Raw genomic sequence first — 16073 nt, forward strand, 5'->3', positions numbered from 1 at the left:
AAGAGTGTCAGCGAGGTATTAAAGCCACTGAAACAAAATGTACAAAAATGTACTGTTTCAAAATTCTTCTTCCAAATAAGGAAATGTATTAAAGCAGAGCGTAAAGGCTGGCGGTACCAAGGAGCTGACAGAAAGGGACCCATGCTCATTTCTTGTCCTCACAGGGAAACTTGATATAATACAGCAAATATTGTACATCTGCAGCTCATGTGTATATGAGTGCGAGCCAGACAGAAAGCGAGAGTGAGAGAGAGAGAAAGAAAGCAGATGGGGGGAGTTTACTGGCTGCATATTGTGTACAGTTTGTCAACAGGCTGACTAAATAGACTTAGACATGGCCGGAGGAAATGTGTTTGCTGTGACATTCCACTGTATGGTGGAAAGGGACATGCACTGTCAACAACACTACATGACAAGATAGAGAGGAGGGGGTACACAGCAAGAGCTCTCTTTAAGACTTCTCTTTTGTACTATTTTTTTTAAAAATAACTGCTCTCAACTTATTACTTTCTATGTAAAAGTATAGCCAACTGAAACCCACAGTCTCAGCATGTTTAACAACACTTATACATTAAGTGTGTTGTTATCTTAACATTATTATTCAACAATTGCTGGTAAAAAAAAAGTATTCAGATCTTTCACTTATGCAGAAATAGAAATACTACAATGTAAAAATAACCTATTACAAGTAAAATTCTTGCATTCACATTTTTTACTTAAAAGTACACAAGTGCTATTAGCAAAATGTAAATCTAAAAGTATTCCCTATCCAGAATGACCCCTGTCAGTGTTACATATATTATAGTGCTTGATTTTATTGACCCATTTACATGTAAACAGCATTTCAAGGCTAGAGAGAGACATTTCAAAACTAACTTTATTTACTATTGCTGCACAGTATTGTTTATAACCATGCATCATATTTTATAGGTTTTGTATGTATAATTTTAATCCCCTAACTAGTAGCTGTTAAATAAATGCAGTGGAGTAAATTTCCCTCTAAAAAGTTGTAGGGGTAGAAGTGTAGCATAAAATATGTCTGTAAGCATTCAAGTAGCATATCTCAACTTGTACATAAAGTACAGTGAGTGAGCACAAGTAGCTAATTATAGGCCACAAGCAGTGACTGAACTAAATTTTTGCTTTATAAATAAAGTCACTGCATTACATTTATCACTAATTCAACAGTCACTGTTCATGCGGATGAGCTGCTTGTGCGTCGCTTAGCAACAGCTTAAGCAACCGTTAGTGAGTTAGCAACTTTAAAATCATTAGCTTAACTGTCTTGTTTTTTAATATTATCATGGTAGTTAAAAGTTTTTGGCCTATAAACTCAATATGTGATGGTGAGGAAAAGGGGGGCAGTGGGACGTTTTAAACAGGAATGTCAACACTTCGGTTCATGAGTTAGTTATTAATGGGCTAGCGTGAAATAAAACGTCAGTCTGTGTCAATAAGGCCACTGCTGACCGAGGAATGCGCTTCGTCATCAAAACCTTCCCCTGGGGGTAAGAAGGAGGCCGGGGAGGAAAGAGGAGGAGGGGAGTTCTCAGCTGGGACTTTCCTCTCTGCCCTCCAGAAAAAAAGTTGAATCACAGGGCACCGCGCCGGAGATGTTCCCCGGTGCCGTCACGGAGGAGGTATGCGGACCTGTATGCTTTGGTGCGGCCGTGGTGGTCTCCCCCTCCGCTCGGCAGCACTGCTCCTTTTAATCCCTCCGTTTCTCCTCGCGCTCCAGCTCCTCGTCGTCGGGCCGCGGTTACCTCGAGCCGCGGGGGTGGGGGTGGAGGAGCGGGAGGGCGAGGTTGCGTTTTCCGTTATCAGCATCGAACCGGAGAGGAGCTCACGCCAAAGGGGAGCTCTGTCCCGGCGACCGGATCCGGCGGAGGAGGGGGAACAGGAGGAGGAGGAGGAGGAGGTGGTGGTGGAAGATGGGAAAAGGATGGAGGGGGCACGAGCATATGAGGACGAGAACGAGATGCACTTGCGCCAGGTAAGTAGCGCGAGACAATAAGTTTATTGAAATGTTTCTGAATGTTTGCTGCCAAAAAACTGATATTTATTGAATTACATCAAACTTGGCGACTTTTTTGGGGAAAGTGACAATCAATTTTCATTTTTACCAACGGTATATAGACTACAATAGATGAAAAAACAATGTAGTCATACCACAATTAATTTACCTTACATGCACAATCCAGCATCATTTACCGATTTTAAAGTGAGTATAGCAGAGGACAGATAAAATGGCCTATATATGTTAAGATTAGGACTAAAAATGTGTGCTGGCTTCATCCAGTATATTCATTATGTTGTGTCTGTTGAGCTCCTTGAATTATTACAGACATGATGGAACAGGTGAGGGCAGGAGAGGAGTTGAGCACAGCACTGACCCTAGATCAGAGAGAGGTGACAGCTGTTCTCTCTTTCGCTCTTTGCCCTTCAGGTTACCGAGAGCTTCAACCTTCATCTCGTGTTTGTGTGTGTGTGTGTGTGGGTGCATCTGTCCTCTCTGCTTCAAACTCCTTCCCCTCGCTCCTCACCACTCTCTCTCTCTCTCTCTCTCTCTCTCTCTCTCTCTCTCTCTCTCTCTCTCTCTCTCTCTCTCTCTCTCTCTCTTTCATTCTCTTTTTCTCTCACTGTCTCCTTTTCTGCCCGAGGCTAAACTCTCTGACTCATTCTAGTGAATCATCACCCCCCTCCTCCCCCCACACCCATCCCCATCGAGGTTGCCATGGTGACCACAGGGATCAGTCTGGGTTGGGTGGGGGGCTGTGTGTGAGTGTGTGTGTGTGTGTGTGTGTGTGTTTATGTATTACAGTGCCTCAGGCAAATATGTTACCCGTAGGACTGAGGTCAGAGTCTGTGACCTGCCTCCTCAGCACTCATACCTAGGGCAGGGGGTGCAGCAGACACACACATTACTGTCATTCCTATGCATTATTCAGCCCACTTCCAAATTCCCGTGAATCTGTTGGTATTCCTTGTACTTGTTGTATCGATATATTGATGTGTGTGTTCCTAGGTCGGGCCGAGACCTTTGGAGTTGCAGCAGTGGGCTGCAGACGAGCCATCCTTCTCAGCAGAACTCGATCGTATCATCACATATCTCACAAGGCCACAGGTAGGCTACACAGAACATCACATAAAACACAGTACTGCTGTCAAATGAAAACACATCCAGAGTCATTTACTAAACTGAAAACAACAAATTAAGAAAATTTACTCATCAAATCTCAGTGTGTGAAAAAGTGTCAATGTGTGAAATGTCTTAATGCACCTTAATATCATTGTTTCCTGACAGAATTCGAACAAAACTAATATTTATTTACTGTATATTGTACATTTAACTGCTTGAAACTTTTATGTTTTCATACATTTTTACATTTTTTTAAATATATTTTACAGACTGCAAAACAATAAGACAGTTAAGCACTAAAGAATGACAGGATAAACAATTACAAACTCTTAGATGAAATCAAATATAAAGTTACTTATAAAGGAATTAGGTACACATGCATAGTCTAATACAAAGATTCCCAGACTTTTTGGCTTGTGACCCTTTAAAACAAAGTAATGCTTGTTTAACATCTCTAATCAGAGGTTGAATACGGGCCTGAAATGATAAAACTATCTAATGTTACATGAGAAAATATTTAACATTGTAAAAGTCAGAGAGAGTTGTGTTGCAGAAATGTTTTCCTCCTTCTTTTCTGTCTTGATAATCATCTTGTGACCCCTTCACTTTATCTTGTGACCCTGTGGGGGGTTGAGGGTCGTGAGCCTCAAGTTGGGAACCACTGGTCTAATATGTAGGGCCCTCCCTGAAGGTCTTACTCCAAACTCATAAGGGACCTACAGATACTGCAGCCAGGAGTTAGAGCTTGCCAAGCGTTAAGAGTAATCAATAAAAACTTCTCTTTCTCAACTACTTCTTCTTCGCTTCTACGACTGCAGACTTGTGGGGGTTAACATAGCAGTAATACGATCAGTCAGGCGCTGTCAATATCCTGGCAGCAGATTTCTGCCAAATCTGGTGCCAGAAAGGACTTTCAGTTCCAGACTGGAAAATCCCGTTCAAAAGTTAAGACTTATGTAACACCAAGTTTTGGGAAACTGGCAAGCAGAATAATATATTCACCAATTTAACAGAGTATGTTGTGGTGATTTTGTTCATTAATTACTTGGTACTTGCCATAAATTAAGATGACACTTTTGTTAAATAATTATCATCTACTGAACCGCACATTTAAGAGTCTTTTTTTTTTTTAACCAGAAAATAATTTGCTTTACTTAAAGGTACTGAAATGTTCTCGCACATTTATACAACTACTCCTTAAACTTCCTCTCTTCTTATTTGTATGCTAATTTCGTGTAAGCCGTACCGCAGACTTCTGTTCAATCCTTCTCATGTGAGCTCTCTTTTCCTGTCCATCCCTAGCTGAACTGCTCCAGGGTTTTATCTCCAGGTCTGGCTCAGGCATCACAGCCGCCTGCAGCTTCACCCGTCTGGTTGCTGTGCGCTGAGGAGTGGCTCCTTCCAGCTGCAGATACACCATGTGTTGCATACTCCTTCAGGTGCGCCCATGTGTCTGTACAGTATGTGCATGCGCCGGCGATGCTTACGCATTCACATCGCTGGCAGTGTTGGAATAAACAATGCAATGCATATTTAATCATGCACGCAATAATCTTCAAACCGCCTCTGTGCTCCCCTGCCTCTCTGTCTATCTTTCTGTGTTTGTCTCTCTAGTATGGATGGGGGAGATGCAGACTTTCTAAAGACTGTTTCAGGGATGGAATGTGAAGTCCACACTTTTGATCCCAGTAACTCCAATGCATCTGGTGGTCACCTTGGCAACAGTTTGGCTAGTAACCATGGTAATGGAGGTGTGGCGAGCCAGCACAAGATGTGGCTGGAGTGGCGGGCTCCAAGGAAGCGCAAGCACAAGACAAGAGGCAACCTGGGTAGTGTTTCTCAAACACTGGCAGATATCATGGCAGCTCTGGGACATCACACAGTAAGACACACACACACACGCGCGCGCGCATGCATGCACATACATACACAGACATTTAGAGAAACCGTGCCAAACAAACATACCTCAGAGTCTTTTCACCCCAACATACCCAGAAAGCTCTCTTACTTGTATGTTCCCATAGCAACAGGGCTCTGCGCCATCCCTGGCTGCCATGGCAACAATTTAAGTGAGTGAATCACACACTGGCTCAGTTACATCCTGCAGCCACAAGAGGGAACTGCATACCTACAGTTTGAATATGCTGTATGTTAGCTGACACAATAAGGAATGCTCTAAGACATTTATAAATATTCAGAATTCATTTTCCTTTGATTTTCAAATATTTACATATACTGATTAGGTCTATGTTTACAAAGGAAAACAGTGAGGCAACATGATAATTGAGAGAAATAACATGCAAATGTACATAAGTCTGCGTCACTGACTTGTATAGAAAATGTACAGAGCTTTTTCACTGTTTTCTGTTTTTTATCAGTTCCAACAAATATATATTTTTTAGGAAAAAGATCTTAATTATCTTTCAATTTGAAAGTAAAAAGGGCTGCTGCTTTTTGTGATTTGCTAATTTGAAAAGTAACTGATAAATTCATTATGTAACTTTGATGAGTATTGGATATTTATGGTATTTATTATTATTATTGTCCATTTATTGTTATATGAATCTCTGTTTTTCTTTGTCTTTTAGGTTCACTTCCTGTATGTTGATCTGCTCAGTGCTGAGTGGCGAGTTTTCCAGAGCTGGATTGAGTCGGGAACTTTGCAGAGTGTCCATCATCTGGTTGCCACGGTGCACCTGCAATGGGCAGGGTTTGAGGTGGGCGGAACCAAGGAGGAAGTGCTCCGCTATTGGTTCAGTGTCCTGCAGGGTCTCCAAGCCTCCGGACTCAAGCTGGTCCACAGCTCTGCAGGAGAGGGACACAGTGTCTTAAAACAGACAGTAGCAAACGCTCACAGCTCCTACACACTCAGCTGGGCCAACATGAGACACTGATACTCACACATGAATGGACAATGGTGTACACACATGACCAGACATTGTGGATGGCCTGAAGCAAAAAGGAGAGGGTCAAACTTAAAATAGTTTGTGGAGTTAGACTTCAGGTTTGTTTCCTGTTTTCCTGTGAATCAGGCACTCAGGTCCTTAATATGACATCTCCATCTAGTGGAGATGAAAGGATTTGCCATTTTATGTGTCTCCACCCTCAGAGGGAAATACTGTAGTGCTTGAACAGAATACTGGTTGATTTGGCAAAATGTGGAGCTGAAGGATGGATTTCTCTTGGCACAATGAAAGAATGTTTAACATATAAAGAATGTAGTTTTCTCACTGGCAATATAAGATCAACATAAAAAACACAGTTTATCATAATATATCAATATATCATCATCATTATATCATAAAGGTACATCCTATTTTGCATTTATTTGATTGATACAGCTAAGATCCAGATGCTTGAATGTAGTCTTTGAATTGATGATTTACTGTATATAAGAACGTCTCTGTAGGCCTTAAAATGCTTTTTTGTGCAATAAAAACTGTTTACACAGAAGACAAGAAAATGCTTAAATGATAATGAAAAAATATAGTGTTTACTGTAAAATTTCTAGATTCTTTGCCATTATACTGATGCATTTTTTGCACTCTACAATGCACTGTATAATAATAAGAAAAACAATGACACCATATTATATATGTGCATTAATATCACAATAAACTCAAAATGAATCCAAAGAGCCCATAGTTTTATTTTATTTATCTTTTAACACCCTGATCATCCCTGGTAACAAGAGGTTTTAATGTCCTTAGAAGATAGGTTAGAAAAGATGAAAGCTGAATGTTTTCATGGAAATAAGGTGATTTTTTGTTGCTTTTCCTACAGATATACATTGCAACCACATGCAAACCATACCAAATCATCTTTGGATATATATGGAAGCACAGTTATAATTCATGTCTTCATATACAAGTGTGTTCTGTATTACAGGCCTCTTTAAACACATGGAAGGGGTGTAATAAATGCAAACATATTTATACATCTTAAACTTGATATATATATATATATTACTAACTGTATAAGTGTGTTTCCAATAAATTATAAGTGTCATTCAATGACTGTGTTTGCGTTGTTTGTCAAAACATATTTGCATTTATTTGATTCAATAAGCAAAATTAAAGAAGTGGCTGCAACAGTGACTTAATTCCAACACAAATAAAGTTTAAGACCTACAACAGGCACTGTGCCGCAAGACAAGGCTATAATCGCTTTAATTGCCATCACATTGCAACAGCCAAACAAAAACATTATCCCAGTACTATTATTTGCCACATGATCATATAAGTTTTAAGCCACTTAGATAAAATATTTGATCTTTACTGGATAAAGTCTTGATTCTCCTCCCATAAACCTTGTGTACTTCCAGTTTGCACGGGCTAAGCTAAGGTGAAGGGTGCACTTAACACTCGGCCCATACAGTTATTTATCTGCTTAAGTGCTTTTCACCATAGTGAGTTCTTGTTATCTTCTTATTCATAAAAGGCCAATGCCAGTCATTCCTCGGACGAGTTCCAACTCGCTGGAGCGCACGTCGGAATGTGCTCCTGCCTCCACCCTCCGTTACGCAAATTGCGGCCAGATGTTTGCCACTAGTCAGGGCGGAGTTGCGCTTTTTACGTTGAATTTTCCACATCCTGTTCTCACCAAAAATAAGCGACAGGCGCGACAGCCAATTAGCTTTGAGGAGCTCAGCGGCTTGACCAATCAGAAGTTCAGAATCCCGGGACTTGCGTGATCTGTTTGTCCCGTCCGCGTACTGTACCGCTCAACATTTCTTGTAGAAATCTTGAGAAAGGACAACAACCAGACTGTATAGAGGGAGCTTACAGTCGCTAATTTTGACGGTAAGTAAAGTATGATTAGTCAGTTATGTTTCCATGAATTGAAGGGTGTAAATATACTTTTGTTTGACTGTTTCTTCGAGATAAGAGGCGTTTACAAGTTACTTCCTGCTGTAACAAGGCCGAGATCCCCAGTTACATTTTAGCATATTTTAGCCAACCTAGCTTCATGTTGAGGGCGCTAAAGTGTAACGTTCATTTGTTTTGTTGTAGCTAGCAGAGTTAATTCAAGATATTAAACTTCTAACTAGTAAAACCTTACTAGTTTCAGTGTGTCAGTTTGACAGCCCAGGGCGGCTGACTGTAGCTTGCTGCTGAAGAGACCACTAACCACACAGTGTGAAGCTGTTTTGTGCTTAAAGCTGTGGTTCAACCTTATAATGGAGAAGAGGTTAATAAACGTGACAGAGCTACAGTATGCTCCCTTTGAAAATACTCACAAAAACGTGGCTGTCATCCCCAAGGAAAAGGGGCAGACAACTTGAATCCATTTGTGTGATGACCTCACCATTCTCAACATGAAAAACTTGTAATTAGGCAACCAAAATGGGGAATAGGAAGCACTGCAGGGTATACTTACAGTGAGCTAAATTCTGCTTGCCTGCACTGTCTTGGTAGCAGGAAGAGAGAGAGTCTGCAGTCACTGCACATCTCTGTCATTTTCTGAACAGATTCCATATGGCAAAGATACTGCTTTGCGTGGGGGGTTGACATTAGCACACACTGACTGCTATTTTTCCAATGTAATTTGAAATGTTTAAGTTACTGTACGCATAATGTCGCAGAAATCATTACTCTACCAAAGATTTTTTTTAACAAGTTTTTATTCTCCAGTTTACTTCACATAGACCGGGTGGATTATTTTGGGGTCTGTGCTGAGGCTTTAGTTTTGCTTCTGCTTTATCCCTGTCTGGTTCAGTGTGTATTTATATATGTGGCTGGATGTCACATGAGCATATGACTTGTTCAGGGTTGAAAGTAACAATTATTTTTGTTATCGAGTAATTTATTTATTGTTTTTCGATTCACTGTTCGTACATTATTTGTCATGAACCAGTGAAAAATACCCACCATAATTTCCAGAGCTCAAAGGGACCTCTTACAAAAAAAATAATAATATCAAACAAAAAAACGCAGTAGATCCTCATGTTTGAGAAGCTGGACCCAGTGAATTTTCAGCATTGTTGCTTGATAAATAATCAATTAATTCTTTCAACACAAGACTAATTTGTATCACTGATCTATGTAATAGGTGGTAATACATCTCTGCCTCAGTGTTGTCTTATAGTCTCTTAATGTTTGTATATCTTTGGCTCAAATGACCCCTGTTCTCTTCCCCTCCAGGGTTGGGCCCCTCTACCCACCACACCCCACCATGCCTCTGGTTACCAGGAATATAGAACCGCGACATGTGTGTCGCCAGACCATCCCCACCAACATCCGCAGTGAGCTAGAATGTGTCACCAATATCAGCTTGGCCAACATCATCCGTCAGCTCGGCAGCCTCAGTGAGTGTTTGCAGTGTGTGGACAGGTGTCAGTGGTTTGTAACACGTGGCGAATGTGTGTGATGCGTATTTGCATGTTTATGTGGTGACTACAATTTGCTTTTACTTCTAATGAAGTTGAGATTTATTAATATGTATTTATTGAGCGTGTGTGAAACGAATATCTTCAGATATGCAAATTATACATGCAAGTTAAGCCCTGTGTGTGTGGCTGTGTGTTTGTAGGCAAGTATGCAGAGGATGTGTTCGGGGAGCTGTTTGTACAGGCTGGAGCATTCGCCATCAGAGTAAATACGCTGGGGGAAAGAGTGGATCGTCTGCAGGTCAAAGTCACTCAACTGGACCCTAAAGAGGAGGAGGGTAAGTATTCCGTCATTACCAATACTCATGTTAGTGTGTACATCAATTTGAATACAGCTAATATATATATTATATAATAGTCTGCATTTTAATGTTTAGTTACTTGTCTGAGAGCATGAAATAAATCGTTCTTAGTCTATTTTCAAACTGCAAATACACACACTAAGTGTAAAAAATAATGTTTGAACATTGCTGACACTGCTAATTTAAAGAGAAAAATTGCTTAAAATTGGTTCGCCTGTTAAAAAAAAAAAAAAACATGGTAAAGATTTAGTCACTCTTAAAAGGACAAAACGTATCCAATTAACATTACTTTGCCAGCACCTCTTCTCTATGTGGACATTGAATATTCAATTACATTCTCTGTTCTTTCTCTTTCTCTTTCAGTCTCTCTGCAGGCCATCACTACCCGTAAGGCCTTCCGGAGCAGCCTGACCCAGGACCAGCAGCTGTTTACCAGGCCGTCTCTGCCAATGCCTGTACAGGACACCTATACAACCTGTGATCCACCCCCACCACTCAATCATCTCAGCCAATACCGGTAGGACTTGGCATGAATCATGAATCATATTCATTCACTTGAGCAAACCATGAAAGGAAAAATAAGACCACGTGCATGCACATGTGCACACGTGAAAGTACACGCAGGCATGCTATATGTTTGTCATCATTATGCATTATTCATATCCACTTCTTTGATACATATGCTTTCAAAACTCATCAAAGAGTGGTTCTCAAATAGAGGCTTGGCTGTAACATTGTGTGTCTGTCTTAATGAAGCTTTCTCCCAATTAAAAGGTGGAAAAAACAATTGCAGAATTTCAGTATTTATGATGTCAAACATCACTAAAATGTCAAAATTGCTGACATGTTCCTAAAGACACGTAGCCCACTTCCTTTAGTCTATACCATGCTGATGTTCTACGGTTTTCTTCTGTTCATCAGTCAACACGTGACAGAGAGAAAATAGATCTGACCTATTTATATGATCAGGCGTTTTTTTGTTTCACTGTTTCACTGTTTGAATTTTAAAATTAACACTGATCGTTTTGTTCTGGTCTAAAAAAAAAAAAAAAGAAAGAAAGAATCTGAAACATTTCATGTCAATGAGGATTGACCATATAAAGTAACAAATGGTTATGTAATATTTGGTTTAAATGGCTCTGTTTATACTGTGAGTATTCCCCTCAATTGAACGAAAGCAGCATTAGAGAAATTCTGCGGGTAAAACAATAATCATGTATGTCACAACCCAGTTGACACATATCAGCGAGATCTTGAATATAAATTATGCACGAGACGAGAGGTGTCATCAGAAGCAAGATAATTAGAAACCAGAACAGCAGGAGGCTGGGTTGGTTGAGGAAGAAATCTGTATAATCAGTAACCACAGCAGTGGCATCAATGATAAACCAATTATATTATCAAGACTCTTTGACTGGTGACAGTGGTTTTCATTTGACCTCAAATGTGGTAAATTTGTTCACTTTCATGCTTACCATGTACCGTGGATGTCACAAGAAAGTAGCGCTCTCTGTTCCTAAAAAGAGAAGTTTTATGGCGTGGTAATATTTTGACACATAAAGCGGATAAAGATCTGTTACATATGTATGTACATTAAGTGTAGCTGATGCCTAAATGTATTTATAATGTCTATAAATGATTTTCTACAGGGAGGATGGGAGGGAAGCCCTGAAGTTTTACACGGATCCTTCCTACTTCTTTGACCTATGGAAGGAGAAGATGCTGCAGGACACCAAGGACATCATGAAGGAGAAACGCAAGCACCGAGTGAGACACGCATAAACACGCTCATACACGCAAAAAATAAGAAACATAGCAGTCATGGAATTTAAACAAAAACTTTCGTTCTGATTTAGCTGTTAATCACTCTTGTCGCTGTCTCCTTTTCTGAGTAGAAGGAGAAGAAAGACAACCTGAACCAGCGGACGCTCAATCCTCGTAAGATCAAAACCAGGAAGGAGGAATGGGAGCGCCGCAAGATGGGAGAGGAGTTTGTGGTGCCGAAGAATGATTTGATGTAAGTTGAGAGATGGAGTGAGTTGAAGTCTCCGCAGGTTGATGGAGATGCGTTTTGGTGCAACACTACAGACTCAAGAAGCATTTGAGTTTATTTTAGTGACGATTAGGCAATAATGACTCAATGAATTCAAGATTACTTTCACTAGTGAACACAATGGAAGTATGTGTTTACAGAAAGGGCACTCACAGGGTGAATTCAACTCCCCCCCCCCCCCCCCCCCCCTTTTTTTTTTTTTTTCTATCAACCAATCTGTACACAGTGATAGGCCAGTCTGTGGTATGTCCTGTATGAAAATGTTCTCTGGGGATTGGGTGTAGTACTGGCTGTCCCTAACAAATGGCAGTGAACAAACGTATGAGTCACATCAGGCTTCAGGGTTGTTATTTATTTTCATTGTAACACTGTAAACATGTTGAATAGGCATAAACATATGAAATAAATACCTAAAAATTATCAGAGAGAAAGAACAAACAACAGTAATATTTATTCTTTTTGTTAGAATTAAATAGAAAAACAAGAATATAAAAACAGAAAAAGGAAATAAATGTTAAAAAAATGTTAAAAAGAATATAAAAAGTGAAGAACGCCTACAGTATTTCTGTACTTCTGTGTTTTTAATGTGTGCACATTGTGTCCGCTGCAGCTTAATCAGTGATGCATCAAATGATTCACCATTTAATTTGTTGGCTTATTTGTAACTCAATCATAAGCCAGGCCTGATGCGGAAAAAACATCAAGCTGTTAAGTTGAATGGTGAACACAGCACTTTGTATTTGGTTATTTTTAATATGTGTGAGAACAGTTACCACTGGGTGCAAGTCACTATTTGTGCCTTCTGCTTTAAATGCATTTGTTACACTTCCTCTTAAATGTCTTTGGGGTAATTTTTCATAAGAAGTACATGGCACACAACTGCTAATTATGTCTGTAAATGCCAAATATTACTTATTGAGGTAACTTATGAGACTACAGATGACTAACTTTATTTTGGTCAATAACAATGCATTAAATGTGTCTCAAGGAATTCTTCTGAGGGTCTGAATGGCAGTATTGGATCTGGAGATGGCTTCACTTCTGAAGGCCTGGAGCAGAGTACAGGCTCCTACGCTTACGACCCCGGCTCCCCTCTCCCTCCGCCTGGCCCTGATGACTTCCTGCCCCCTCCACCTCCAGACATGGCGTAAGTAGCATCATACGTACAAGCTCATGCATACACCAACACGCTGCTGCGCTACCATCACCAGCCATCATGTTCTGAACATACAGCTACACATGTACTGCACAGCTGCTCCAAGACACATTGTCTCAAATTATAGGGTACAACAGCAGAACAGACTGTAAGCCCACTGTTCACTTTCAGCCTGTGATTCTTTAATGAACATGAGCTGCTCTGGTTGCAGCTGCAAAGAAACTGAAGGTTGATGGAGGGAAATTGAGGGTCTATTTTGCTCTTTAACTTCTTCTTTTATCACTAAGTTCGGTTCTGTTTTTGGCAGGTTTAACGATGGACAGTATGGTGCACCGACCCAGAAACGTGTCAGCGTACTGAGTCCAAACCACCCGCCTCCTGCTCCCCCAATGGCCTCTCCGCCAGCCAACTCTCGCCCTAACCTCTCCCCTCCCCCTGCACCCCCTCCCCCACCTCCACCCTCCGGCTTTGGGGTTCCCCCACCTCCCCCTGGCTTTGACACCCCACCTTCCCCTCCTCCCCCCTCCTCCTCTCCTTCCGCCTATCCCTCCCCACCTGCTCCCCCTCCTCCACCTACTATGTCCGCTGTATCTCCTCCACCCCCACCGCCCATGCCTACAGGTGGTGGTCCACCACCTCCTCCTCCTCCTCCTCCACCTCCCCCTGGTCCTCCTCCCCCATCCTTTGAAATCTCCACTCCCTCTGGTGGTGGAGTGGCACCCAGCTCTGCTCCTAAACCGCAGCCAGAACCCGCCGGTGATGCTCGGAGTGACCTGCTGCAGGCCATCCGACAAGGTAAGACACTACAGGGAACAGATCAGTGTAAAATGGATGGTGACAGTCCTCACTGCTGATTGGCTGATATACATCTGAAACTAGCAAAACAAGCTAGTGTATGTACAAAGTGTATCATATACTATAAAATATAGATAAAATGTCAGACCTTTCCGTTTAAAGGTGCCCTGTGGAGTTTTCTTGTAAACAAACAAAATTATATTTACATTCATTGGTTATGACCTAGAAGTATTGTATGTATCTGTGAGGCCTTTTAAACTTGATCTCTGCATTAACATCTTTATAAAACATTTGTAAAGCAAATTTTTAGAAATATTTTTAAATCCTGTATGCTCTTCATTCTTACTTTCGCTGGCGCATACTACATTTCTTGGCATGTTACTTCTGCCAGCTGACGATTAATGACTTAGCATGAAATCTTCAAAGTGCACTTGTTTCGTCATTTGTGTGCATGACATAGACACAAAACAGGGAACAACTTGTAAAAACATTGCTTCATAGCACTACTAGTGGCCACAAATTCTATAAAGTACCTTTGAGTATGTTTTGCTATAATAAATAATTATTTTTTAGTAAAATGTTCAATTCTTCCACATTTACTTAAATAGAGGATCTGAATACTTCTTCCACCAATTACAGCTTTTATTGCAAACAAAGATTTCCTGAAAGTGGTATACATGCATTAAGAATAAAACCAGAAAAAAACAAGTCAAGCACTCATCATAACCATCCTCACTAACTCCCTCTTAGGCTTCAACCTGCGGAAAGTGGAGGCACAGCGGGAGCAGGAGAAGAGGGATCACATCGGCAACGACGTGGCTGCCATCCTGTCGCGTCGTATCGCTGTGGAGTGCAGCGACAGCGAGGATGACTCTTCAGAGTTTGATGATGATGAATGGTCTGAATGATAGTTGTCCTGGTTTCACCTTCACTACCACCTTTGTATCTTTCCTCAGCTTTAAACATCAGAGTTTTAGCATTCAGATTACATTCTGAAGCACCACTGAATCAGAGGTCCATATTTCTATGTGTGAGTTTGAGTGTAGTCTATGTACAAGTGACCTATTATAAATCACATTCCTTGACCCATTTATTCCTATTTATCCAAATTTATTCCTTTCAGAGGTGCACAAGTACAAAGATGAGTGTGTGTATGTGTGTGTGTGTGTGCCTGGTTGTGTCCCAGTTTTCCATTGCTTCATTGGCTGACACACATTGATGTGAGTGTTGTGATGTGATGCACGTCTCTCTGCGATGTCTGTGCGTAAACACATCACATCGTCTTTAATATCTCTGTCTTTATCTTGGTGTCTATCAGAATCAGGAGCCCTGGCAGGGAGCCTGATTTGATCTGCTTTAGTTTATTATGGCAAAGGGTAATGGAGAGGGAGTACACACACACACGCACATGCACCCAACCTCTTCCATGCACAATATTTGTATGAACTCAGTGGAAAGACACACTGTGGTGTGATGACGTCAGAACACCCTAGCTCATTCATAGATTATAGATGATATAGCTGTAAAGTTTATGGTTTATATTACGTATTGAATCATGCAAAGATGATTAATGCAATACCTTTAAATCTTAAAGCACAGTTTTTTATCACTTTTCCTCTCTACACTTTTTATACCCGGTCTTTTTTTTGTGTGTGTCGTAGTCATGGGAACAATTGACTTGTGGATGAGAGGTGGTTGTAGCTTCTAAACAAATTCATAAATGTATTATTCAGTGTGAAAGGGTATGTCAAGTCAGACACCTGGGGTGCTAATGAGATCACCATACTGAGCATATGCAGACGTTTAACACATGATTCATTTTGTACGGGGTTTTTACTCTGTTATGTATTTCTCTCTGCAATTTTGAACTTTCCTGGGGATGAACGAGGCTCTGATGCTTTAATCACTGTGCTCTGCATAAAATCAGGCAGCTCTTTGCCTTATCCTGCTACCTGAGAGGGGCTTTTATACTGCAGTTTAGTGTCAGTGCAGGTTGAGCTCCATTGTCCACACTGGTCACTGATCAGCGTCTTCCAAAAATACTAAGTCAAATGTAGAACTGACTGATGTTTAGTGTGGACCATGTATTTTTCAAGTGCCTTTTGTTTTAAGTCTGCCTGTGTTACAGCACAATCACACAGCTTGCTTAGCCAAAGTTCTGCTTCTCCTGCCTTAAATTTCCAAATGATTATCATTATTTCAATAAAGATAGAGTGAATGACAGTGATTGTTTTTGTCTG

General features: G+C 40.8%; 2 protein-coding genes across 2 annotated transcripts; both read left to right on the forward strand.

Annotated features, from left to right (window-relative positions):
* The first annotated feature begins 1220 nt into the window (after nucleotides 1-1220).
* Nucleotides 1221-6774, forward strand: LOC137199072 (probable methyltransferase-like protein 24). The gene is made up of 5 exons (XM_067613203.1): nucleotides 1221-1993; nucleotides 3026-3124; nucleotides 4442-4578; nucleotides 4754-5021; nucleotides 5728-6774. The coding sequence occupies exons 1-5, from the start codon at nucleotides 1643-1645 to the stop codon at nucleotides 6031-6033; spliced, it is 1161 nt and encodes a 386-aa protein (XP_067469304.1). The 5' UTR covers nucleotides 1221-1642; the 3' UTR covers nucleotides 6034-6774.
* A 1024-nt stretch (nucleotides 6775-7798) lies between these two features.
* On the forward strand, nucleotides 7799-16056 carry wasf2 (WASP family member 2). The gene is made up of 9 exons (XM_067613204.1): nucleotides 7799-7941; nucleotides 9283-9446; nucleotides 9671-9805; nucleotides 10193-10346; nucleotides 11479-11596; nucleotides 11725-11846; nucleotides 12871-13029; nucleotides 13346-13833; nucleotides 14584-16056. The coding sequence occupies exons 2-9, from the start codon at nucleotides 9314-9316 to the stop codon at nucleotides 14739-14741; spliced, it is 1467 nt and encodes a 488-aa protein (XP_067469305.1). The 5' UTR covers nucleotides 7799-7941; nucleotides 9283-9313; the 3' UTR covers nucleotides 14742-16056.
* The last annotated feature ends 17 nt before the right edge of the window (nucleotides 16057-16073 follow it).

The sequence above is a fragment of the Thunnus thynnus genome, chromosome 15, assembly GCF_963924715.1.
Source record: "Thunnus thynnus chromosome 15, fThuThy2.1, whole genome shotgun sequence".
Classification (NCBI taxonomy): domain Eukaryota; kingdom Metazoa; phylum Chordata; class Actinopteri; order Scombriformes; family Scombridae; genus Thunnus; species Thunnus thynnus.